Consider the following 27,240-nt stretch of genomic DNA (forward strand, 5'->3'; position numbering starts at 1 on the left):
CATTAAGTGGCTTATTAGCTGACTGACTGATTGATTTGGGTAATGACTTACTGGTACTGATTTGGCAACTGGATGGTTTACTGACTGGTTTAAGAATGGACTTACTGACTGAGTCCCTTATTGACTGACTGACTGATCTGCTGGAAGCCTTACTGGCTGAGTTACTGACACACCAGCTAATTAACTGACTAATTAAACACATGGTTTACTGACTGATTTACTGGCTGGTCACCAGCTCACAGACATCTAATTAATTTCAGTTTCTATCTTTATTTCCTCTCATTGTTGTATTAAATCTGTCTCACACCATAAACTTCTTTGCAAGTCAGGTGTGAACGTAACCGAGTATAAGACCTAGACCCAGACCCAGACCCAGACCCATGCACACGCATGGATCAAAACAGATTAACACTGAGAAGTGACCTGTAGTTTTCCAATCATTGTTTGTGTGTGGTGAATCATCCTATTGTGTTCATGAGTCAACATCCATGATCAGAACAACATGTTCTTATCTCTGCATGACACACACATACACAGATTACAAAAAACATTCATTTACCTCTGCAGGACAGATGAAAAGCACATATAGATAAAAACAATGTAAAGAGATGTACTTATCCCTGCATGTCAAATAAATACTATATTCTCTAGCTCACACACGCACGTTTAAAGATGCATTTATCTCTGCAGCGGCGAGTACAAACACATCACACACTGATCGGATGAGAGTCCACAGAAGGACGTGGGGTGAGGTTAAACTCTGATATAGATTTAACGATTGAGTTCAAAAGTTTTAAAAGACTGAGAAATCTTTTTCAACTATTCCGCAGTTCTATTACTTACATGTGGTGTTGAGTTTATTTCATTTCCGCAGGAACGGAAGAACACATGACAGATGTTTCCATCAACATGTTTTATCCACATTTAAATCTGCACTTTAAAATATATTATATTATATAACATTGAATATGTAACATCTATCTTCTACAGTAATGGACTTTTGTCATTCAGACACATGTTAAATGTATGGTAAATGTTCTGCACCATGTGTCAGACCTGGATTACCAGTCAGGCAAAGATGGCAACTGCCCCGGGGTCATGACCCTCAGGACCCCATAGGTTCCAGGCTCACAGTTGTGGTCATTGTATTAACTGATTAATAGTAACTAATAAAATGGTAAGGTCTTCATGGTGGCTCTTGCATTTTTCTGAAGATTTTGTCGAGGGGCCCTGTGTCAAGATCTAGGTGCAATATATTCAAATACGTACATATATACACATTATATAAATGTATAATTTAAAACAATGATCTTAAGAAGGCATAACAAGATGTGTGTTTTCTCTCTCTGTGTACAGGTTTCTTGAGCTGCTGTAGTCTTTATGTTAATGTGATGGCATTCAGTTCAGAGTTGGAGGTGTTAAAGAAATGTTACAAGGCCCAACAGGGTCAGGTCACCATCATGACCTTTATGGAAAAGTGAGTCAGGTGTTTATTTAGACATGAGATCAACAGGTAGAATTAACATGAGCAATGTCTAAAAGGGGCTTTTGTCTCCAAGAAAGGGTGCCTTGAAAACCTGATCATGCAGGTGTTAAGACACATGCGCGCACACACACACATTGTCCCAGGTCAATTTTGGGGACATTACATAGACATACATTCATTTCCTGGAGACTTACCCTTACCATAACCCTAACCACTACTTGCCTAACCCTAACCCTAACCACTAACCCAAAAATCAGCTTGTTCCCAATTGTAGACACGGCTTTTGTCCCCAACTGGATAAGCCCTCCCCAATTAACTGGTCTTTAGTCTGAAATTTGTCCCTGAAAGTAGCCAATGACACACACACATAAATACACACAGTGCAGGCTGGTGAAAGTGTTTTGCTTTTTGTTCCTGCTTGTGTGTCTAAAAGTATAAAGTGTGTGTGAGTCTTGTACACCGGGAGCTCAAACCTCAAATCTCTGCCTATTGAAAAGGGATTATCACACACACACACACATCTCTGCGAGGAGTGTATTGACGATTGGTTGGGTGCATCAGGGACAAAGAGCCTCACTGCAAGTCAGCTGCATGGAAATGTGTGTGTGTGTGTGTGTGTGTGTGTGTGTGTGCACTACCTAGAAGCCAGTCATGCATTCAACTCTTCACACTCTCCCTCTTTCTTTCTCTTTCTACAGTGGAAACTGACCAGTGAAGGAATACAGACTGTATGTGTGTGTATTAATGTATATATAATAATAATACTGCTGATATTTATTATAGAATCTGATCAAAATTCATTGCCAGAGAATAACATCAGACCCATAAATCTGTTCAATGATTTTAGTACATTCTGGATACTGTTGTCCCCAGATGGCTGAACTTTAGCAAAGTGATATCATCAAGCAATTTGATTAAATTTACAGCATACTGTTGTTGATTTCAAGTGACATTTTTATACAATGTTGAACTTCTTTGACCTTTTTCTTTGACCGCTGGACTGTTTGTGCAGTCTGTTTAGTCACCACAAACAGTCAATGTAGACATACAGTATCTTAAATCAACTGACTTATCTGGACTGACCTTTAGCCTTTTATTATCTTACGTGATTTTCCAGACTGTTTCATATGTTTACTGTTCTGAGTGAGAATCTTGTTTTTTTTTTTTTTTTTCCTGAGATCTGTTTAATGTTACATCTTGTTTTATTGCTCTCTTCTCTTTCTATCCTACTAAAAATTCATTGGACTAAAATTGAATTGTGTTGAATTCTCTTCCACACACACACACACACACACACACACACACACACACACACACACAGGCAGCAGACATATCTATACTCATTTAACCAGACTGGCCCTGCTCGAGTTTCAACCTTAATAGGATCAACTCATGTAGGCCAGTTAGATTTCAACAGGGAGGAAGACACACACACACACACACACACACACACACTTGTGTACCATGACAAGATGCCTCTGAATTACCTTCTGTCTGTGATCTCTGACCTCCACTTGTACTAAAGCTGTTTTAACTTTACCACAACCTCACTGTGATTGCATGAAGTCAGCCATAACCTTTGACCTCTTCTCTGCTTGTTGTAAGGTTGACGGTGCAGGATGGGGAGCTGACTCTGCTGCTGTCAACATCTGTGCTCAAACACTGCCTGGTGCACCTCAGAAAGTGACATTGTATTAGCAGTCACAGTCTGACTGACATAAAATTATGTGACAATATAAACCGATCTAAACTCTGAAATCATTCTCTCATTCACTGCCCACTATCAGAACTGTAGAGGACTGGATAGTGTGTCAGCTGACAAAATTGAAAACTGTTCACTACGTTTTATGTTTATTGTTGTTCACTCCACAGTGCATAATAATTTTATCTAGAACTGGGCATAAACTTTATTATTGACACCTATATGATTACACATACCACACATAACGACTATTTCTGACAACATACAAAGCTTTTACTAGACTTTAGACTTTTTTTAAACTTTTTTTTTTTTAGAGGCGCAGTTTATACAAAGATCCAGAGATGAATCTGAAGAGTCACCAGATGATTAAAGGGATGAGAGAGAACGATGAAATATTTCTGTTATGTTTATTCTTCCTCACATTTATCTAATTTTTGGATTTTAGTGTGAATACTGGGTCATTTTGCCTCTTCGGGCCTTTAAAAATCCTTCAAATGCAACAATCTGAGGAGGAAAAATCCTTGTGATGAAGAGTCACAAGTAGACATTACTTCATTTTAAGTAACCACTGCACTAAGTGATAGGTAAGCTATGATTACAGTCGTGTTGACACTGACTGGCTTGTGCAGCAGATTCTCCATCTCTGTATTAACTTATATCTCAGGATTATGTCTCAGAACAGGAATTGTAATGACAATCTCATCACTAGTTTTTTTGATGGACATTTTTAAGCTTCACTGCTTGTGGGGCAAAAAAAAAGAAAAGAAAAAAGATCATCGTACCATATGGATACAGACAAACACACATGCACACAGACAAAGGACTCACATGTCAGAGCAACGCAGACATCATTACATCATCATAATGTCCTGCAATCAGATTATAGCCTGGCTTCCATAACTCAGTGTGTCGGCTCTATAGAGCCTGAGTGTTTCTATGTGTGGGTGTGTGTGTGCATACATTTGTTTTTACAAGCAGGCTGTTGTCTGTTCTCTGGAATCTGAGAGGGAAGACTGAACAGTCAAACAGACAAACACAAACAATGAATCAACCAATCAGTTCTTCAACAGAAACTGAGGAAACAGAACTGACCGGAAGAACTTTGTGTTCAGTCTTTCTGTGTCACTTAAATCTGTATGTAAGCTTTGCTTTTTGTGCATGTACTCAGAGCTGCTTCAAGTCTTTTGGGGCAAGTCCAAGTCAAGTATTTCAGGTTTTTCAATGGCCATTAAAAAGACATAGCATTTCAACATTTACCTTTCACCTGTTCTCTCAATGTTCCTTCAATGTTGAGGCCTAACATATTACATATTATACTGTGTGACCATACAAGACCTGAATCTGAGAGTGGGACAAGTCCAAGTCAAGCCTCAAGTCAATTGAGACAGGTCAAGGTAAAGTCTTGAGACTTGTCAGAAACAGTCTAAAGTCAAAATTCAATCCTTGAGGTCAAGTCACAAGTCAACTGAGACAAGTCCAAACCAAGTCTCAAGTCAAAGTCTTAAGTCCATCAAGACAAGTCCAAGTCTTCAGTCTTGTCTGTACTGGTCTCACGTCAAGTCTCAAGTCCTTGAGGGCAACTCCAAGTCGGGTCAGTCAAGATGAGTCCAAGTAAAGTCTTAGGTCTTGTTAAAGCAAGTCCAAGTCAAGTCTCAAATCAATTGAGACAAGTCTCAAGTCTTCGTTAAAGCCAGTCTAAGTTCTTGTCATGTTACTGCACATATGAGATGTTACTGCAGTTATGGCAGCTTGTTTACATCTGCCTTTTTTACTTCTTGTTCATATATTTCCTTAGGTCCTTGTAATATATATATATATAAAAAATCAGGTATGGATGTAATTTAAAAGTATCTGTAATTTATCTATAAAAGTAAAAGCAACATTTGAGTTTTGTGTGTGTGCACTCATGGACTCACTTGGCCAGCTGCTTCTCGGCATCAGCGCAGAGCTCCAGCAGTCCCATGAGCACCGCTGACACATCCATATACGGCTCCCAGACAGTGAAGCCCCGGCCAATCAGATCAATGGCAGTGCGGCGGATTGTGCTGTGAGGGGGCAGCTTGGGGCTGGGGGGCTGCAGCAGCAGGAAGGTCAGCGCCTTACCTGCAAATGGTAGAAACATTAGAATCAGAACAGAGTAGAGTCAGGAGGGGTTTATCTGAAAAACGACAGGAGCCTGATGTCATCCTGTGCTCCTGCACATTTTAAGTGACTTAAAGGACCAGTGTGTAGAAATTAGTGGCATCTAGCAGTGAGGTAGCAGATTGCATCCGACTGAATACCCCTCCCTTCCAAGTGTGTAGGAGAATCTATGGTGGCTGTGACAAGTGCAAAAAATGTGAAAGACCCTCTCTAGAGCCAGTGTTCGGTTTGTCCGTTCTGGGCTACTGTAGAAATATGGTGGTGCAACATGGTGGCCTGCACAGAAGAGGACCTGCTCCCTGTGTAGATATAAAGGGCTATAAAGGGATTATACACCAATTAAAACATACTTATGAATATTATATTCCATTTCTGCCAAGTCTGTTCCACTACATGCCACTAAATTCTACACACTGCACCTTTAATCAGCTCTTATTTTATCATTTTTGTATATCAAAATATTGTGGAGTCTGCAGGAGGGAATAATATCGGGACAAAGAGGGAATTCAGATGTGATGGAGGTGTTCAGATGAATTAAAACTTGAGACACTGCTGCTTTATCGGCCACCATGATGCCTCTTATCATATTCATATTTATATTTTCTTGACTTTTTCTGGAATAGGATGTTAAAACTGCCTGTTCAGTCTTTCATTACTTATTGATTCATTTATAGGGGACAGAGCACATTCAACCAAATCATTTTGAAACAATGTGACATCCTTCGATGACCAGCTAATTTGCACCAGTAACCCCGACATGACTAAAAGAAAGACAAAATGGATTTTCAAAAACATATTCTGTCCTCATTTCCACATTCTTGACCCTTTGAAGCATTTAAACAGATTATGGTTAAACTCCTGTGACCATATCAGCCCTATATACATTTTCTATAAAGAAATCATATCTTCTCAAAAACAAAAAACAGTAAATCCAATTTTTTTAAATGAGGTTCAGGTAAAAATGAATAAACTTCTGTGCTCCAAAGACACACACACACACACACACACACACACACACACACACACACACTCACACACAGAGGATAAAGAGAGTGAGCAGGATGGAGGTCAGTTCATAGCTGACCTGACATTTGAGCCAGTCTCTGTGGGGATGGACTGACCATTAAGACTCCAGAAAATATCCCCCACTCCTCAATAACACCCACCTCCCCACCCCCCCTCCCAGGTGTCTGTCTGTCTCTCACTGCCTGTCTCACCCACTATAGCCTGAGGTCCAGAGCTTTTAGCAGATTCTTCACACAGTGCTACACAAAGATAAAGTCAGAAGAAAATCAAAACTGAGAGAGGCAGGTTAAATATCTGGTATCTGGTTTTCCAAAACGTTTGAAAATGTCAACAGAATATCACTCATTTTGGTATTTTATCACACATCTTATCCAATAACTAGTTAGGACATGATAATCTACAGCCACTGCTGGTATTTCTCAATTATTCCAGTGGCTTTTTACTTTTCCTTTTAAATGGAGTGATCATGCATTAACTGATCATTTATTTATGCAAACTCAGTGATGTACATATAGAACATTCTGGACTGTGAGGTTGTAAATCTGTCAACAGTCTTAGCGGGAAGACTACATCTCTAAAGCTCTACATTAGCAGGGCTTTTCTTCTTCTACCGTCTGACTCCACTCAAGGATCAATACAGTTCATTGTATGTTAACTTGAAATATAAATGTTAAACAGTCATAATATGGAGAAAGATATAATATAATACAGATCATTTACTTTAAGTATTTATAATCCTGCGGTTGCTCTAAAGGTCCTCCAGTCTCCAGACACACACAGCTAATCTCATCATCTATATCTCCTAGCATTTCATCATCAACCCGCCTTAAATGGCAAACCCCCTTCCTTATTGGTTTATATCTACACACACACACAGCCTATGGATGGGGCAATGAAAGATATAGCTAGAGGCTAACCGTGTTAGCATCGCTGGGTTCGACCGTTATATAATATATTCGGGCAGTGATAGATAGAGCGATAACTGTGTTAGCATTGTTGTGCTACATCCTTACAAGCCACATAGATTGTAAGTGATGGACAGCTTTTTTTTTTTAGCAGTTATGTTATGGGTGTCGGTAAAGAGACACAGAGTCAAACATGCAGATCAGGCATTTTGTTAGCGTGTTGTGGCTGAGTGTGTGTTAGCTGTATCAGTGATAGGGCAGTGAACCTTGACACTAAGCAAACATCAGTGAGAGCTCAAATCAATCATGTTTTTGTTACATACATCAATATGCATACAAGCAGTGGACTATAAATATCAACAGTGATGTAGGGTTGAATGAACTTTGACCTCCAGTTAGTGATCATTACAAATAATCAAACCACCAACAGAAATCTATTTTACTCCCAGTTACACTATTCTTTTATGCTTTCTCTGCCCACTTCTCTTCAAACTTACACCAACTTGAATCACTTGATGTTTGATGTCACTTATTTTAGCTTTTGCAGCTTGATTCTATATAAAAGTTCAGTGTTTTTCCAACATTTTTACTGTAGTAATGGTGTCTAAATTCAGTATGGACATTGTGCATGTTTGCTGCAGCAGTAAAGTGTCTTTCCACCTCCACAGTGACCAGGGGTTTGATTCTCAGTAGTGGGAATTTGTGTTTTCTGTTGTGTGATGAGTTTTTCTCAGCTGCTTTGGCAAAACCCTTGAAACATCATTCTCAAAACACTGTGTGAAAATCTCACATCTGTTCACATTTTCTCACAACAATATATGCATTTCCTGTTGCTTTCACATTTCACACAGCGTCAGTAGAACTATCTTCAATTGAGCCAGCGGGGCATTGAGACAGTCATCAACAATCCCCTGCATGATTTTTTGTGCATTGTGAGGACAGATATCGGATGAAATGCTGTGACCAGATAGACAGGAGTGTTGAGATGTTGGAAGGAATTTACATTTTGTTTTTCATTTCTGAAGAGTTCCTCATTTAAACAAATTTGTTGGAATATCGTTGAGTGTTACATGAACTTTAATTTGAGTATGTTCTCTTTTACATTACTGGTACACATAAGATACTCACTGTTAATAGCGAACATACAAAAAGTCCTAAAAGTAGTCATGTTTTAAAGATTCACATCTTTAGTAGGAACCAATGGGCTTGAGGCTGAGACAGAAAGTATCACAAGATAGACTAACAAATTGTTGGTTTTTTGGAATTTGTTGACAGTAAGAATAACAGTAAATTGAAACAGATACTTTTCTGGATTTTTTAAAAATATAAGTAACCATAAATAATGGGCCTTACATGCTACAATCATTGTCTGTCCTTGTAGTCTCTGTTGTATAAAATGTGGAAAAATTTGTTCGCTACCTTTACTGTCCTGATCCTGATGGGAAATCAACTACAGCTCCACAGAGCAACGATTAGTTTCACATCAACTGATAATCAATAAATAAACTGGATGGGTGACTATGTGGGAGGATTTGTGGGGAGGGGTTATGATTCGGGGGTCATGGGGCAAAAGGTCACCAGTCAAATTCAAACCCCTGAAGTTGTGAATATGTATGTACGTGCTCTTCACACAGTGAACCAGTGGATCCCCACCAACATAGAACAATCTTCAGAAGTCATGAGGTCAAAGTTCAACACTGTGAGCAGTGACAGTGACTGTGGGTGGGTAGGTGTTTGTAATGAAACTGGTGGAGGTTTAATCATACAGCCACATTTACACTTAGAAGCCTCAATTTTTTTTTCCCCACGGACAATTAAAGATGGCCATTAACAGTCAGTGTTGTAATTGGTTGGATCGAGGCTCAAATTTACAGCCCCTCCCTTCTAATCAGTGAGCAGGAAGTGAGAGAGGTCCAGAATCAGGTCCATTTCTCACGGCGGACATCTTTGTTTAAAGGCAGGCCCGGCCCAAATGAACCAATAGCTATTGACAAAGCATCAGTCTGCCATAATGGGCTGTTAGTTAGAGCAGTAAACATGTCACATTAACACAGAGAGGGTAATTAGAGCGGGAGGATGAGGGGGAGGAGGAAGGAAGGAAGAAAAGGAAGGAAGGAAGGAAGGAAGGAAGGAAGGGTGGAACGAAAGGAGGGAGGGAGAAAGGAAGGGAGGGAGGAAGGAAAGAGTAGAGAGTGTGAAATAGTGACAGATTGGTGGCATCTACAGTTTACCAGGCTAAGTCGACCACTAACAGGCTTTCTACTTTCTTTCTTCCATCTGCCCGTTTCTTTCTCTCTCTCCCTCTTCCTCTGTTTGAGCTTAAATGAGAGGTGAAGGTAAATCAATGTTGGGGACTTGGATAGTGGATGAGAGCCGGTTCAGACTGGCTGCAGAGAGACAGAGAGAGAAATAAACAAAAAACAATACAAGAAAGGTAGAGGGAGAGCCGGTTCATGTGTGAGAGAGAGAGAAAGAAAGAAAGAAAGGGCTACTGTGTGTATGGTGTACATCTACATGTTAAATATATAATTAGAAAATAATATAAGGAGTATTTGGTCTACAACCACCCCATACATTAACAGTCTCTGTGTAACAACCCACCACTGACTGGCAGCTAGTATGCTAGCTCGTTTGGCTGGCTATTGTAACTAGCATGTTTGCAAGTGGATCACCAGCTACAGGAAGTAATCCCTACGTCACCAAGCTTCCAGCATCACCAATTTTGGGAGGACACACAAATTGGCCACCTTCTCGTGTGATCGGTACCTTAATCCTAACGTCGTGCTAGTCAATGCTAAGTCCAAGATGCGGCTAATAATGAAAACATGTTTAAGAAATTACTTATAATTCATAAGCCTATACTTCTAATCAATCGTTAGCCCAAGATATTCCTATTTTTAACCATTAATAAGTGTACAGTTTAGCTAAAAATATGATTTCAGTTGTTGGAATTTAGCTAACAACTTTGACGCTTAAAATTTTGCTAACCAAATACCGATACCATCCCTAAAAGGTTGCTGACCACCAAAACTTACATCAATAATAAACTGCAAACAAGTAAATCATGTCAAATATGATTTGAAACCATCATAAAAAAATACATTCATTCATACACAAATTTATTGAAAAATATTTAACTTAATGTTCACTGCTGTTATGTGAAAAAATGTTAATCATTATGCATCTTATTTAGTCACTATGAGGTAACTGGTTACTTTAAAAACATCTGCTGTTGAGAATCGTCTCAGCCAGTTCATCTCACATACTGACTCAGGATGTGAGTTTTATAGTTTCCTTCGCCTGGTTTTCCCCGTTCAGTGTGCCACAATACAAAATAGAACTCAATTTCCAATCAGCTCTCATGAATGTTTTAAAATGCCAGCATTCACAGTGAATGGGCCTCTGAAGGCACTCGAGGTATTTTGACATTTACTGTGAGCATTATTGTCCAGAGACTGTACTCTGATGTACAGTTTGTCTCTTTTATCCTATCCAACCACATCCTCTCTTCCCTCCGCTATCATCTGTCCTTCCTTCCATCCCTCCATCCTAAAGCTCAATCTCCCCCTCCATCTTCCCCCCTCGCCATATGAAAACATCAATCTATACTCTGCTGTATAGACTACTCTAGCCTCCCTCTCTCTGGGTGGACAGCTCTCATTCATCACACACACTGCGCTGTATGCCAACAACAACGATCTATCTTTCAATTTCATAACAGAGAGAGGATAGGCAGGAGATGGAGCATGGATGGAGGAAGAAAAACAACAGGCTGAATGAGAGCAGGAAAACAAGCTGAGTGAAAGGAAGAGAAGAATAAAACTAAGGAAGGAAACAGATGACAAAGAAAAAGAGCAGAAAGCATGAAAAAAATGTCCTCCACCGCATGTTTTTTTACAGTTGTCTGTAATTGTCTGCTTGAGCTTTTTACTATGCAATAACATGTTTTACAGGGTTCAGACACTCTGCGAGGTCAGTTAACAGAGCAGGATGCTCTGGAGTCAGAGTAGCTTCCTCAGATTGTCGTTTGTTGAAATGCCTAGATATGACCTCTGTTTATGTTTAAATGAAAAAGACCTCTAGCTGCCATGTGAATTATGACTGTTGGGGTGAATGGAAGCATGGGTCAACAAAGTATGACTTTGACATGGGAGACAGCTGCTAATTTCCTACAAGAAGCCAGTGTTGGTTCACCAGCCTTATCCTTCAAGGTTAGGGAATCTTTGTTGTCTTAATTGAAAGAATAATGATCTGGTTAAGGTTAAGTGAAGACCATGGTACTGAAGCTCTTTATTTATAATATAGTACACGGTCAAGAGGTTGTGTTATGTAGCACAACAAGCTAGTGAGGCTCTGTAAATGGAACCACATTCCTGCGCATGTGCAGTGGTTTGCTGTACGAGAACTGCTCTCCTTAAGGTTACTATCTTCTTGCTGTTACTCTTTGGAGCTGCAGAGGTGTGGCTCATTAACGTGTTTTTAATAGGATGGAGGTCTACGGCACAGAGGAATAAGAGTTCATTGTTGGTTTGGCTCTGCACAATTGTTGACAATAAGAAAAAATCTCAGCAACCAAGTCCTTTAAAGAAAAATTCAGGTATTTTTCAACCTGGAGTATTGGGCATTCAGGTCAAAAACAGCCTGGTGTTAAAACATTCCAGGGGTCTGCGCTGGTGGAAAGCTTGTTGTTAAACACCATTGACACATGAAATATGATCCAGGAAGTCCAGTTTGAGTGATATAACTGTAAATTGAATGCTTACCAGACACCAAAACGCTGAACAGCAGTTTACACTGAGAGACAAGAAATCCACAAAGAATGTGTGCTTGTATGTGTGTGGTTGACCAAGGCAGCACCTTTTTAGACAGGCAACCACCATGCATTTTTTTGCCAAAGCCCTCTATGTTGGCTCCCTAGCTACACCACCAGACTGCCATCATTCACAGGAATGAGGTTGTGTTTTTTCGCACTGGGGTTATGTTGGTTTGATCGCGGCCTTAACCAGTAAGTTTAAGTAGATCCATATGCAGCTAGCTACAATGGCTAATCCAGGGGACTAATTTCAAGTGAAACTAAGCTTATTCTCTTAAGTGCAAATAATATTCAGTTTATATTTTACTGCCATTGGTATTTTCTCATGACACTGACACAATGAGCAGTTAAGAAAATTGTCACACTCCAGCAGCTGCCCCAGGGTTTTCATGCAGGTCACTGTCCAGGTGAACATCCTCTGTGCTAACACCTGACAGTGTAACATCACTTCTAATGACTGTATTCTGTCATCCTTCTCTGAGATTGTCAAACCCTCTTGACTACCTCTCATTTTAGTCCTGGGCTGCTTAAACAAGACATTTGTGGCGTGTAACTTCATGTCAAACCATTCCTTCTTTATTTCTGTCATGGTTCTGCTCTGCGATGACAGGCCGTTGACAGCTGTAGTAATGTTTTCTCTCTTTCAGGTCCTTTTTTTTACACTGCTAACACTGCTACTGTTATGTTTTCATCTGCTGACTTCCGACAGCAGGGATTCAACCTTTGAAGCGTGAAGTTCTTTTTACTCTTGGGGGAAATTTTTGTGAATGAAACAGCTAGAATTATATGCAAGTGATGACCTCTGCCATTCGACAAGTTAAAAACTAACAATTTACAACACATTCACTCATTTAAGAGGATTTGCTGAATCGGACTTGGAACACTGAGCAAACCTCAGAAAAAAGTAAGAGGTTTAGGATAAAAAAACAAGAATGTTTTGTTGTTATTTACAAAACTCCACAGGGTACCTTTACAACTAATTTTGTCTTGGGAAAATATTAATATGCTCAGCCCTGTGGTCTAGGTGAAGTATTCATAATTTGCTGTTTCACAGAGGAGATATGTACATGTTTATGTTTTAAAACTGTACTTTTTGTTTGACAGATGATGAAATTGTTGAGTATCATTATTTACTGGTTTATTGTTTGTCCAAGATTTGATGAAGAAAGCAACAAGGTAATTAAAAGACACTAAGGGATTTAACTAAGCACTGTCAAAAACAACACAGTAAACTAAGTTTATTGGGAAAAAGGCTTAATTGAAGTATTCAATGAGCATTCTTGTATGACTGCTTTATGTTAAGACAACATTTAACATTGAGGACTTTGAAAAGTTTGGTTTATTTTGTTAAATTAAAGGAAAAGAAGGTTTGTTATCATACCACCACAGGTATCCAAGTGTCCAAATGATACCCAGGCTAAAGATTTTAAAGGGGTGGAGCTCTACTCAAGGGGATCAATTAAATCTTGAGTTGTTTTTATCTGATGATGTGGGCTTGGGGTTTTCTGGGGTTTCTCTGTGTGTGTGTGTGTGTGTGTCTGGTGAGTCCACACAGGTGAGCTGACCGCTGTGTACAGGTCCAACTAAAAACCACCACGCTCCACAGCCTATCAGTGTGAGTACAGGCTCTGTCACTGGGCGGATGCCCCCAGAGGCAACCAATCAGAGCTCAGGAGCAGCAGGATGGAAGAGCAGCTCTGCTTAGTGCAAGTTTGATGCCCACCAAGGTCCAACGCTGCAGGCGCAGCATGGCACAGGCTGGGCTCACTCAGTGTGTGTGTGTATATGAGTGTGTGTAGAAGTCAGTGCCAAGCTCCTTAAGGTGTCAAGCTTGGTGGGTGAAAATCAATCCCATCTCTCTCCCTCACCTCTAATCCAACACTGAAGTTTCTACTTTCTCAGTTGTGTAGTTCTGAGTTTAGAAAAAACATGGCTTGGGACCAACACATGTTTAAAATAGCAGGCAGTCCTGAGAGGCTGCACATATATGTACATGTGCATGTATGATGTTTGAGGTTTGAAAACTCCAGGTCAAACTCTAGGCAGTTAAAACAGGAATGACAGGTCAATGGAATAGTCTTTTTCCACTACAGGGAATTAACAAAACATATTGTGTATCCATTGTCACCAATTCTGCTTTTGCTTCTAGTGTCCTCCGCCCATTTTGGGGATTGGTTCCTGTAACTAAATTGCTCAGGAGGTGATACAATAGTTCCAGGTAGGTGTGTGTGGTCTCGTCACTCTTCAGTGAACGTACTGTATGTGTGTTGTCTCTGTACTTACATGTGTGTCTAGCCAGTGAATAGTTGGATCCTCCACTGGTCAGTCCAAAGCCCTCGGGCGCCTGTCCGCCAGCTCGGGCCCTCACTGAACCCTTCGGCGGTTCGATCTCGGCGCCAAATTCGGCCCCAATGACCCCCAGCAGCACAATGGCAGTGGCCTGTTTACGGCGCTCCTCGTACGAGTTGGAGATCTTCTTGGCGTTTGGTGGAAGGTTGGACAGACATCCTGGTGGAGAGACAGAGAGAGAAATTAACATCAGCTTCCAATCAGATGAGGAATCCTCAAACACCTTTAATGTCATCAATCTCTGAAAAACCACAAAAGGACAGAGACAGCAAGATGCTTTTGTTTTGATTGATTTAGTGCGCATATGTATAGCTGCATTCTAATCTTCCATACTTAGATAGTTACTTCATTAATTAGTCACTTAGTTCTGAAGACCTTGACATATTTTGAACTGAGTTAAGATTAATTCGTCGACCTACTGTTCCTAATGTAAAAATGAACTTTCAGGCATAGTGATTAAACATTCTTACGCATAATCTGTTTCAAATTACATCACAGTGAAATTAAATGATTCCAAATTTTGACCAAAGAATTTGAACTTAAGGTCAAACTAGTATTACCAAGGTCAAGTATGAACCTTCCACATTTTGTTTGAGGGACCTTTAAGCTTATTCAGCACCCCACAGCACCTGCAGATCCCTAATACGGACAGATTAAACGGCTTTGGGTCCCGGAGCGAAGATTTGCTTTTGGGCCCCCCGTTGGCCCACCCCCCACAATTTTATTTAGACATACACACCAGGCGAGAACAATACAAACTTATATGGTCTTCTCTCAACCTAAACCAAGTGACATGAAGTGAACCTGGCCTAACATTGGTCTGAACATGGCCTTACAGTATAATTATTAAATTATAGCATTATACAGTATTGTACAATATAGTATCATATAGTTACTTATGTTACATGGTTTATTGATTGAGGGTCAGTTTACCATTTCAACCAAAGAAAACAAAACCAACTGATTCACATATTATGAACTAACACCAACATTTGAATTTGCCTCATTTTCCAGATCTGCCTCCTGCAAATATCATTAAAAGTAAAAAAAAATCTGCCAACAGCTCCATCTAATGTTCGTCACATGATAGGAAAACTTCATTAAAATACAAACCTGAAAAGAAATCAGATTCATACTGTAAACATTGCTTGGTGTGATATGACTGACATTACATTTTCTCATAAATTAAGGCCATCGCAGTTTATTTTTGTACATCTATTTATTTATCTTTTCTGACACTGGAAAGAGAGAATGTGGGAGACCTTTTTTTTCTCCTTTTTGATTTCTTTCTTTTTCTTCCTTTTCATGGTGAAAGGTGGACAAAAAAAAAAAAAAAACAGCAGGCCTGTGAGGCTCCAGCAAGCCGATAACAACTGAACAGGCACACTTCTATTGTCCTGGTATTAACCATTACACACACACACACACACACACACACACACACACGCGCACGCACAGGCACACGTCTTATTGTCCTGCTGAAAGCCTTTAGTCACAGTGCAAACACACACACACAGACGGTAATGTTCACAGACCTCTGGAAGGATTTTGGACACGTGCAACTAGAGACCCTTTTGTTATGTGTGCGTGTGTGTGTGTGTGTGTCTATGCATGTGTGTGTGTGGGCGTGTCCGTCCATTGTGTTCACCAAGACGACCCCAAAATAACCTCTTTTGTGTGTATGTGTGTGTGTGCGTGTAACAGGGCCTACACAGTAGGGAACTGCTGCAGCCCTGAGAGGAATACATGAGTGTGTGTGTGACAGAAAAGTGTGTGTGTGTTCATGTGTGTGTGTGTCTGTATGAGTATCACAGTAGGAGATGAGAGCTCCTTACACACCTTGGATCAAAGGCCCAATAAGGACTACATAAAAACTCTGTGTGTGTGTGTGTGTGTGTGTGTGAGACAACCAAACACACACACACACACACACACCTTCCCACTGCCTACACCCTCTGATTTCTATTTCTTATTTTCTCTCTCTCTGGATGAGCGAGCACAGCACTGTTATGGATTTGTATTGCAGGGGTGCAAGTGCTCGCTAACCACACCTACACACCCACACATGCACAAACACACACACACACACACTGTGTCTGTGAGGAGGAGGTGGTGAGCGAGCACACAGGGTGTGATGAACACAGAGGGAGAGAGGTGGTCACTGCTGTGTCTGCTTCCTGTTGATCTTCAAGGAGTTTTCTCCTCACATATGCTGGATTTGTTAACGCCCTGTGATCCTCATTGGGACCAGTGATCACTGTAAACTAAAGGAAGACAACTCGTAGGACAAAAGGAGGCTCTAGCTGGTCGGTTTACAGGCTTGAGGAAAGTTACAAACTAGAGTGTGCACTGATGTTAAATGACTTGAATAAAAAACCGACAGAAAACAGGCACTACAGTAAAATCCTATTAAACGTCAGCATTATTTCAGCAGGGTGTAATGCAGCGTATAGTAGTGGAGGCACGCTGCTTCGCCTGAAGTAAAGAGCACTTTCCCTGATGAAGAAATTATTAGACTCTAATGAAATATAATACTACACTTGAGGAAACAGAACAGTAGCCTGTTGCACCAGCTATGTGTAAGTCTGGACATTAGCTAGCTATCCAATCACAAAAAAAAGCGTAAACGTATCCAAAAAGTATTTGAGACGGCTTGAAATCAAAAACACATTCTAGGAGAATGCTGAAAAGGAGTAAATGAGCCATGATGTGTTTCTCATGTAACTATTTGGGGGTGATGATGTTTTTTGTTTTGATAGTTGGATTAAATTGTGATGGCTGAGCAAACTCAAACATAGGTTTTAATGTATACATGTTTCATGTATTTTATAATGTTTTATGTACCTTAGTCTGTGCACCAAAGTCTCTGTATGTTCTATGTTTCACCTGGCTGTAAGTTGAAAGTGTGATTATGTCAGTAAGTGGAAACCACTCACAAGTCAGTCCTCTATAATATTGGCATCTTTAGTGACACTGACATTAGCTGCTGTTCTGTCTCATTAAAGAGAAAGGAAACCCTGAACCAAGACGGATGCAATCAGATTTGTGATCTGGCAAACGGAGATGTATATCCATATGTGGCTAAGTGAAATAAAAAAAAAGTTATTAAATCACATTTGGATTCAATCCAGATAGAAGGGGATCGACACCCCGCGGTTGTCAGCAACTGTCTCCGGAGAGAATCACCTCAAATTAAACATGTTTGATATTTGCTATGCGGCCTCAGATTCTGTCACTGTGGACGATGACATTTCAGCATTCAGCAGTGCATGAAATCTGCTGTGCGGCCACTACTTGAGTTTTATCTCTATATTATTTATTTATTTTAGAAAGTAACCACGACGAAATACGAATCAAATAAAGTTGTTTCGGTTTACTTTTGCCTTTATGTTTGCTCTTCTCTCTTTCTCTCCCTCACTACTTTCTCTGGCTTTTTTTTTTCTAAAGAGGTAGAGAGGATTTCCATTGTGTCTTGGGAGGATAAATAGAGAGAGAAACCGAAATATGCATGATTTGTGCTCAGAGAGGTGAAACCGCAAACGGACTGCATCTTATAATGAGAGACCCCACGTCTTAACTGTCTCCCTAGAGTGCATATTGATGTAGTGTGAGGAAGGCGATTTTGCCTGTTAGGTGAGCCAGAGATTCTGAGAAGTCATCCCCAAATGGGAGACAGCTTCACAGCTTACACCTTTTACAAGCAGGTGTAAAGTCATTCCATTAGAACTGTATTGTAGTGTTACCATTACATTCATTTTGAATAAATGACAGCACGTCATCAGAAAAAAAAAAAAAAATTTAAAACATGGTTGTGTTATAAAATTTTGTCCACTGTGTGTTTCTTACTCAGTCCATTTTTCAGAGCCCAGGAGCCCCCTCCCCCCATATTTCCATACTATATCCTGGTGCATTTTATAATGAGATTGCTAAAGGCCAGCTGTCATTTGGAAGAAGGCCCAGCGGCCGGCTCTGATAAATGGATTACAGAAGGCATCCATCCCCCGGGCCAGACTGGGCCAGTAGATAACAGAATTAGAGATAGACTCCCAACCAGAATCACTAAAAAGTTCAGATTTACAGAGAAAAAGAGAAAGTAAAGAGAGGAAGAGACAGACAGACGGATGGGATATCTGCAGGTTTCAGAGACAAAATCAAGACGTTCCAAGATTTTTTTTTTTTAGGGAAACATCTGGTTCCAGTAGGTTGTATAACAATTGACTGACAGTTGTCAGACATCAACATGAATCCTTACGTTGCAGGGTTTCATCTTCACCATCGCAAAACCAAACACAAAGGTACAACTGCAGATTTCAACAATGAAACAGTTGACAGTATTGTGCTGGTGTCCCCATGTGCAGAATATGAAAAAAAGAAGAAAAAAAAAGGATAAACAAAAATATAAAACTTTTAATATTATATAAACCCAGTGTGAAATGGTTGCTCATCTCCCCTTTCACCAAGCTCTGGTTCTCAACATCACTAGTGTTTGTGTGTTTTAAATGTGTGTTGTGTTTTGTGGTAGTCGGGCAGATCGTCTGCTTAATCAGTGACAGTGACCAAAGGTGTGCATCATTAGCTGCACTAAGCAGTGAGTCACTGGGCTCTGTCATGATGAGGGGGCTGTGTGTGTGTGTGTGACCATAAAAATTGTGATTGCAACAGTAACAGAAATCCTATATCAGTGCTGTTCTATATGCTTTGAAAGCTTTGTATCAGTCTAGCTCACCCCATGGTAACCTGAGTAGATGGTATGTTCCAGTTAGGTGAGGCTGAGAAGAATAAAGGTCAGTCACTGGTCAATGAGATGGAGTAGAGAAGAGCAGCTTGCTATGAGGCTTTTTTGTTTGTTTTATTTCTTTTCTTAAAGTATTTTTGTTGAATTTCCCAGGTTCATTTTTGTTTCTCCTGCGAACTGATCCGCTTCGTCAACATCCCTCTTTAGTTTTTCAGTGCCCTGTATATGAGGTGGTGGTACTACACCCAGCTTTCAGGATACACAGTTGGACAGAACTACCACATGTGCAGCCTTGGTAGTCCATTCTTAACTGCAAGAGATGATGATGATGATGATGATGGAGATTGATTTCTTAGCGAGCTTACAAAGTAGAGACATTGTACATTGTGAGTGGAATGTGAGTGTGTATATGTGGTGGTGGTGTTTTCACGACCTGTAGTCAATAAACAGTAATGGGACTGACACCTGACTGGATAGGCACCACTTGATGCACTGTCATTGCTTCAGATATGTAAAGTAGAATAACCACAGCTGCTGTTCCAAAAACTACATAAAATTTACAGTCAATTTGGGGGGACAATGATCATGTTAATGATCAATTTGTATAGTTGTTGATACATTTAGGAGATTGAAGAGGTGGTGTCATCATCACCATGTGACCGGACTAGCACCAGTATGAGCTCAACCAATTCCTGCAGAATTCCTACAAAACTCTGTTGCCCCATTTTCACAGTTTCAGTTTGATTTACTTATTTTCAACAGGGTCCTTTGACTGACCAGCTGACAAAATTAAGAACTCGTGACTTCATGATATCCCCGCACTGTTGAAACTAAATCTCAACCAGTGGCTACAGGCAACCTGCATGCTTCTGAGAATAAGAGCAACTTTTTAGTCAGCAAAGTTATCATGACCAATAGTTAAAATGGACACAATAATGGGAATAAGATTGAAAAATAGAGGAATTTTCCTTTAAAAACCAAATAAGGGAACAAAGATGACAAAACCAGCCTGTTTAAACACAGCTTGAATAATCACAGTTGGTCACAGCGGTTGTAAAATAAAAGTGAGCAGAGTGAGATGTAAAGAGATTTTAAAGTTTTTTTGTTTTCTAGTCATACTGATGTATATGAAATATTTCATTGATGGCTGAAATATCTTGCTACGTTTTCACATATTCAAACTGAACAATTCTTAAAATTATAACGGATATCCCAAAGATTCCAAAGGTACCAAATACATCAGGATGACTTTTAGATGCGCAGATAATGACAACCTTTCAGTCGTGGCAGTGGCAGCCAGAAACATGCCATCCCTCTGATGATCTAAGAGCTTTTACAGACTTGCATATGACCTGAACTTTCATCATTCGTGAGACGTGAGGTTTTCTGCGGACAGTCGGCAGGTAGCATCACTTCCTGTCTGTCTCTACCTGCAGCCTCTCGGCCCATGTGGACGGACTGATTGATTTTTGAAGCCTATCGATCTGCTTCCTTCATGACCGGCAGATCTATTATAATAACATTGTATCTAAATCCTATTTGTTGGCCAACCTGCTCCCAAACATAACCCAATAAACTAAAGAGGGGGACGGACGAGCTCTCCTCTCTGTTCGCCTCCACTCGGCTAAATCTTCATAAAAACGAGGGAGGGATTGGGATAAAAAGGCTTTCTGGCTGAAATGACATTATCCATAAGGGAAGGAATCTATTAAAAAAGGGCAGGATGGTTTAATGCAACAACCTGTGGAGTTCATGCAATCACTGTAAAATATGGACATGTCAGAAAAAAGGACAAAAAGGAAAACATCTCGAGAAAAGCAGGAATACCTCTATAACCTTTATAAAAACCTTTAGTTTCATAAAATATCACCAAAATGTTTTTATTTTCAAATCATTTTTATTTTGAATTGCATTTCTAATTTTCTATCCTAACATTTGCTTTAATTCTGAGATCAGTTTTGTTTGTAACTCAACATAATTGAAAAGACTTTTTAAAAAGATCAAGACGACTGGTGAGGGTGGAGAGAAAAAAAACAAGGAAGGAGTGAGGGCGCGAGGGAAAGGGAGGGAAAAGAAAAAATGACAATGAATAAAAATGGAAGGAAGGATGGGAGCGGGAGTCGGAGAGAAAAGAGACGAGACGGAAAGGAGGGCAGGTGAAAAAAAAAGGGACGGGATAATGTAGGAAGGTTGAAGGAAATGATGAGAGAAAAAAAAGGTGAATTTTGAAAGATGTGGTCACTGGATATATTTTGTGTCAAAGCAATGAAGAGTTATACACAATTTATTATATATAGACTGCTGCTGTTCTGACTGTGAAGAGTTTTGAAAAAGTGAACTGAGTGTTGAGGAATGAGTGAAACAAATAGAAAAAGACTGTAAATTTACACTTGAAATGTTCATTATTTAGTTAATTGTGATCATCATTGAAATATTAACAACCTATTATTAACAAAATATTAACAACTAATGATTATTTTCATTATTGATTAATTTGTCGATCATTGTCTTGATTAATCGATTCAGCCTTCGATTCGATTTCAGCCAATAAAATGTCAGAAAACAGTCCAACAGTCCACAACTCAAAGATATTCAGTTTACTGTCATAGAGGACTAAAGAAACAAGAAAATATTCTCATTTACCGGAGAATTTCTGCATCTTTTTCTTAAAAAGTGACTCAAAATGATGAATCGAAAATGAATGAAAATCTAAATCAAATTTAAAAATAACAAAAAATTCTAATTCTATTTTTGACAAAATTCTGTAAAATTATATCATGATATACTCAGATTATCACAATACATTCCATCGAAATTTATTAACAAATAATTAAAAATTATTATAAGTATCAGTCATAATTATTGTGTCATAGAATAAGATGAATTATCACGCAGCTTTAACTGCAGTATGGGCATATCTAATATATACATAGAGAGAGAGATGTGTGTACATATATTTATGTTTCCATGATGATAAAAACAGTAAATATCAGTTTGTTTAGTAACCCTGTTGGGGAAATCAAACCAATAACCTTCCCAAACCTCCCCTCTAAAGCTGCAGCCCCACAATCTTCCCATCATGCACCTTGGCTCTGCCTCCATTGGTAATCAATGGGAGACTGGTAAAACCTGATCACCAGGGACTGAGAGAGGGGGATCAATACCAGCAGGAAACTGATGTGAGAACGAAAGGAGGGAGGAGGAGAAAGTGAACGACAGACAGAAAAGTGCTGTGAGAGAAAAGATTCAGTCAAAAAGGTTAAAAAAAAATGAATATACAAGAACTAATGAAGACAAAGAGAAAGCTAACTCTGAACACCGCAGCCTGAAGCCTTGAGACAAAGCTATACATTTCTCTGGATCAAGAAAAAGTTCCATAAAACAAAAGAGAGCTGGTGTTGTGTAAAGAGGGGGGGGTCGGGGGGTAGACGTTGCCCTTACAGCAAATGTCAGGAGACAGAAAATCTGGGGAAATAATTGAAAACACAATTAAGTTGATAGAGAAAAAAGATTTGAGTCCTGAAATGGTCGCTGCCCTTCCAACCGGCCCGAGTCCATCTGAAGGTTAAGTGTATTTTACTGTCTTAAGACACAGACAGAGGAGCTATCTGCGCTCGCTGGAAACAACGCTTCAATTACACCGTATGAGAGGGGGGGAATAGGGGGTCATGGGGGGCGCCCGCAAGAGATACCACAAACAAACCGGATACAAGTTTGTGAGACAAGGAGACCAGACAGACGCAAACTGCTGGTTTTACTGGTCCTTTAACTACATACCCTGTTGAGTTTACATCACTGCTGATCAATTTACAAATCATCAATCAATTTTTAGATTGATTTTCCTCCTTCCAGACAGCCACTGGTTTCCCAAATACCCTTCGAATTGTACTTCCAGAGACGATTTGGCCTACATCATGATCTAACACCATATAAGTTTAAAAAGCCTCTTCTGACATTATCAAAACATGAGTGTGCTCCATGCTTGGATGCTTCATTTCATGGTATAAGAAATGTTTTTATTTTTCCCATGGGTGAAATAAAGACTTTCATTTAAGATATGAATTGATTTAGGTTTGTATGGCCTGATCTCACCAGGACTTAACAAAGAAATTATGTGATGAAATCAATAAGATAATGAAATCATTGCAATCAGCGGATTCATTCATAGGGATGAATTTAATCCAACCAAATTTGAAGCATCAAATTCAACTTCAGTGACCTTTGACCTGCAAATTTGCACTGTTGACCAATCGCAAGTCATCAGTACTGACCTTTGAGTGAACAGACTTGCTAACTGACAGTTAGCAAGCCTGCTCTCTTGGAGAGATTTTACTCCACTTCAGTAACTCTTTAACGAATGAAATAACTTACAGTGCAACCTGTGTGGTGCTCAGAAAATAAAGTTCAGAGTGCTATTGTGAATGTCTAACTCTAGCAATGGCTGGCCAGCTGTTTAGCTTGCTAGCTACAATAGTTTACCAACTAGCCCTCTGAATAGTAACTACGTCACCAAGCTTCTGGATCCACATACTATATGTCACAAAAATATGTTTATTCATTTGTTACTATGTGGTCATGTAACAATTTGGTGACACTTTCCATTACTATAACATAAACTGGGAGGAACTACTTTTAGCGGTATGGTGGATGCTCTATAAATGACACTCTCTTCTTACTGCAAATTAAACACTGTAAATGGTTTGATTACAATAGAATTGTAAATAAATAATGATAGTATACAAGTTCAAATTTGGACCTCATATCATAATTTTGACTGTATATCATCATTTCAACTGAAAGAGTCATAATTTAATAAGAATGACTCATAAGTCTTAACATTTCATCTATTTTTTCCTTGTGTACAAGGTTTCAGTACAGTAGGAATGCAGGACAGATGCAGTATAAAAACAGTGACTTCAACCCTCCATCACATTAACTCTGCTCCACTTATTATTATATTACGATTCAGTAATACTGTATGAAGGTATAGATTGGCAATATTGAAAGCCTGGGGTCTTTTTCTTTATCCTCCATTATCAATTATGTGTTTACTTTGCAGTTTAATTTATGATCAGACAGGTTTTTAATACAACCAATATTTTCAGCACTCTGCGGCTGTCAGATTCATGCTGTTAATGAAGCGGTCTGAAAAATGGCTCTGGATGTTAATTTCCCTAATGCAGAGACAGTGGACGGCCTCCATCACACCACTTCTTCATAAAGAAAGAATTATTTTTATTACAGCCACCACAGCTTAGTCACACTCTCCTCTCGCTCACAGATGAATCAAAGCCTTCTGACAGAATTAGATTTCAATCTCAGCAAATGAAAAGCATCACAACTTAGAATGAGAGGGGAAAGAAAATGGCGGTCCCAACAGACAGACAGAGAGGACAGTAGGGCAGGTGAGAACTATGGAAGGTGATAATGGACAAAAAAAAGTAACATCTTACAGAACAACTACTGAAGAAAATGAGGAATGAAAGACATACAGTGTAATTTGATAGATATTTCAATGCTGGCTTTGTTACATAAATGCATCAATTACAACCAGAAATGAAAAATGAAATCCTTCATATCAAATACTTCAGCATGGATGAGTAGGTATCACTATTACTATGTTCATGTACTTATTCATATTTCTATTATATGTTTTTATGAAGCTTGTAAACTGCTTTTTTAAGAAGGTAAGTGGAACATTACAGCCATAACACTGAAAATACTGTTGTCTAGGTTTTAAATTAAGGGTATTAAAAGCAAAACTAATAAACTGTTTTGTATCAAGAAGACAAATTCTTGAAGAAGATATTGATATGGAAAGGTTTATGTACTTTTTTTCCTACATTAAGTTGTTTCAGGGAATAGACCTGTCAGAACTAGTACTTGAAGTAAAACGTGGATTAATAACCAATTAGAACTGTTGAGCAATTGTGACATCAAGTTAAAAAACCTGTCTCATAGAAATGATGATTATGTACCACTAAATGATTTTTCCAAATACATTTTTTTTTTTTAAATCTGCCTGAAAAGTACCATGAAAAGGTTAATCATCATTTAGTTGCAAACAAACAAAATGCTTTGGCAGTGATCAGTTTGCAGATAAGTTTACACTTTGCAGATATGTTCATTAAAAACCCAATCTGTTCTATTTAAAATCTGTTTGCTGTTGCAATTTAGCAGTATATAAACATAATGTTTAGCTTTTGTTGCAGTGTGTTAGTTTCCACACTTAGTTTCCTCTCACCAAAGCCTTCTCCATGCATCTCTCTAGTAGATATACAGTATATGGTCTGTAAGCCTCCACTGGTTACAAACCATGACCATGAGTGTTGAGACGACCTATAAAAAAAGATTTTTCACTTTTTAAATTTGGTGAACATTTCTAACCCTTAATCAGTTTGAATGTTGAACCAATTGTTTAGGAATACATTTATATCAGATCCTATGTCTAGCAATCACCAAAGTTATATCAAATACCAAGGTTATAGATGCATTTACATTGCTAATTTACTCCTTTGTTTACTACTGTGTTCTTTGAATATTTTAATGAACAGACATTATTCAAATATTAGGGTGGGACTTTTCACAACAGTACTTCCAAATGTATTTCAATCAAAATCACAGTACCCTTTGGGATTTTCAAAGAGTCTAATTCTCTGTTTTGAAAAAAAGGAATCTGAGCAATGTTATGTTTTATAACAGATTGGTTGAGGAGAAGAACCATCTTTTATATAAAAATGTCAAGGAATGTTACTTTAAAAGACTGAAAAAAACAGAAAGCTTGATGACAGCTGTATAGTTTGTTGTGTTGAGCCTCAAGTATCGGATCAATTCAAGATGTCTGCCTGTTAATCCGAACTGATTACACACAACAAGCAGATCTCTGTGGTGAACAGACAAATTATCTGAGAACATTTGAACTCAACATTTTCCTGAAGTGAATCAGTGCTAAAGTTAAAGTAGAGGAAACACAAAGGAGGAGAATGAGTGAATGTAACATAATGGACGAGACAGAAACACTGATAGATTAACTATGAGCTTGCTTCTCATAAAAAGGACTTCTTAGCTCCTTTTCAGTTCAAGTTTACATAGATGTAAGCCCTGAGAACCTATTTTCTAAATCATCCTCTTACTATATATAGTAGTTCTACATGACCAAACTATTTTCTCCCAACGTTATAAAAGTTTTGGATAGATTTTTGCATTTCTGTTTTTGTCAGATGGTGGGGCCCTGCTGGAAATAAGTTATGTCACATAATTGTGTGCACCAATCAGAATTTAGCAACAATAAAATACAAATCTGATGATAGTTGTGAGGTTGTTGGCTTGTGTTGCCAGCACAGTCAGTCGAATCTGATCAAACCACACTGTCCTGATGAGTTTTTCACTGTTAAATTATTAATAATAACTACAGATGATTTTCTGCCAACTTTAATGATGGTGTTTATTAGATAATGAATATTTAATTTTATAAAGATATGAAAGATTTGAAAGCAAGTTTTCAGGGGCTTTAAGATCTCATCAATAAAACAATAAAATCTCTCACTCACTGTGTCAGAATTGGAATGACACACATTTACATGTTATGGCTCGAGGTTGATGTACCACTGTGTCTCCTGTCTCTCTTCATCTCATTTCCATATAAGCCGATTAGAGTGTGTTTTCTACTTTATGCAGAGTGTGTGATCAGTGGAGGATCTGAGTTTCTAAGGTGAAAACTGAGTTTCATCCTGATCAATGTGACCAGTATTAAGACCTGAATCTGCCCACAGGCCTGAAAAGTCCACATCAAAACAGCACAAGGACTCACTCTGACTGTCTGACTGTCAGTCGCAACATTGTATTTTAAATCCTGAGTTCATTTGTACCTCAATTTCCATCACTGATACATCTTAACACCATCCAGCTCTGCTTGTGTTATCCCCCTAATGGTTCGGTGCCTGCCGTTGCTATTACACAGAATGGTAAACTTTGGTAGTGTGCGTTCAAGTCAAGTCAGTTTGACACTTTGTGCAACACAGACTGAGATATGGACTCTTTCTCACATACGAACATGCACTCATTTTTTTTTAAATTTCATAC

At 39.0% G+C, this 27,240-nt stretch overlaps 1 protein-coding gene across 3 annotated transcripts in view; it reads right to left on the bottom strand.

Annotated features, from left to right (window-relative positions):
- LOC137171353 (WD repeat-containing protein 7) overlaps positions 1-27,240 on the bottom strand; it is a 110,582-nt gene that overhangs the window by 20,106 nt on the left and 63,236 nt on the right. For all 3 annotated transcript variants that reach the window (XM_067575324.1, XM_067575325.1, XM_067575323.1), the window contains 2 exons: positions 14,358-14,582; positions 5,105-5,291 (listed from right to left, as the gene is read on the bottom strand). In XM_067575324.1, the coding sequence (XP_067431425.1) occupies positions 5,105-5,291; positions 14,358-14,582 (412 nt within the window). The remainder of the gene's footprint in view (positions 1-5,104; positions 5,292-14,357; positions 14,583-27,240) is intronic.

The sequence above is a fragment of the Thunnus thynnus genome, chromosome 19 (genome assembly GCF_963924715.1).
Source record: "Thunnus thynnus chromosome 19, fThuThy2.1, whole genome shotgun sequence".
In the NCBI taxonomy this organism is placed as follows: domain Eukaryota; kingdom Metazoa; phylum Chordata; class Actinopteri; order Scombriformes; family Scombridae; genus Thunnus; species Thunnus thynnus.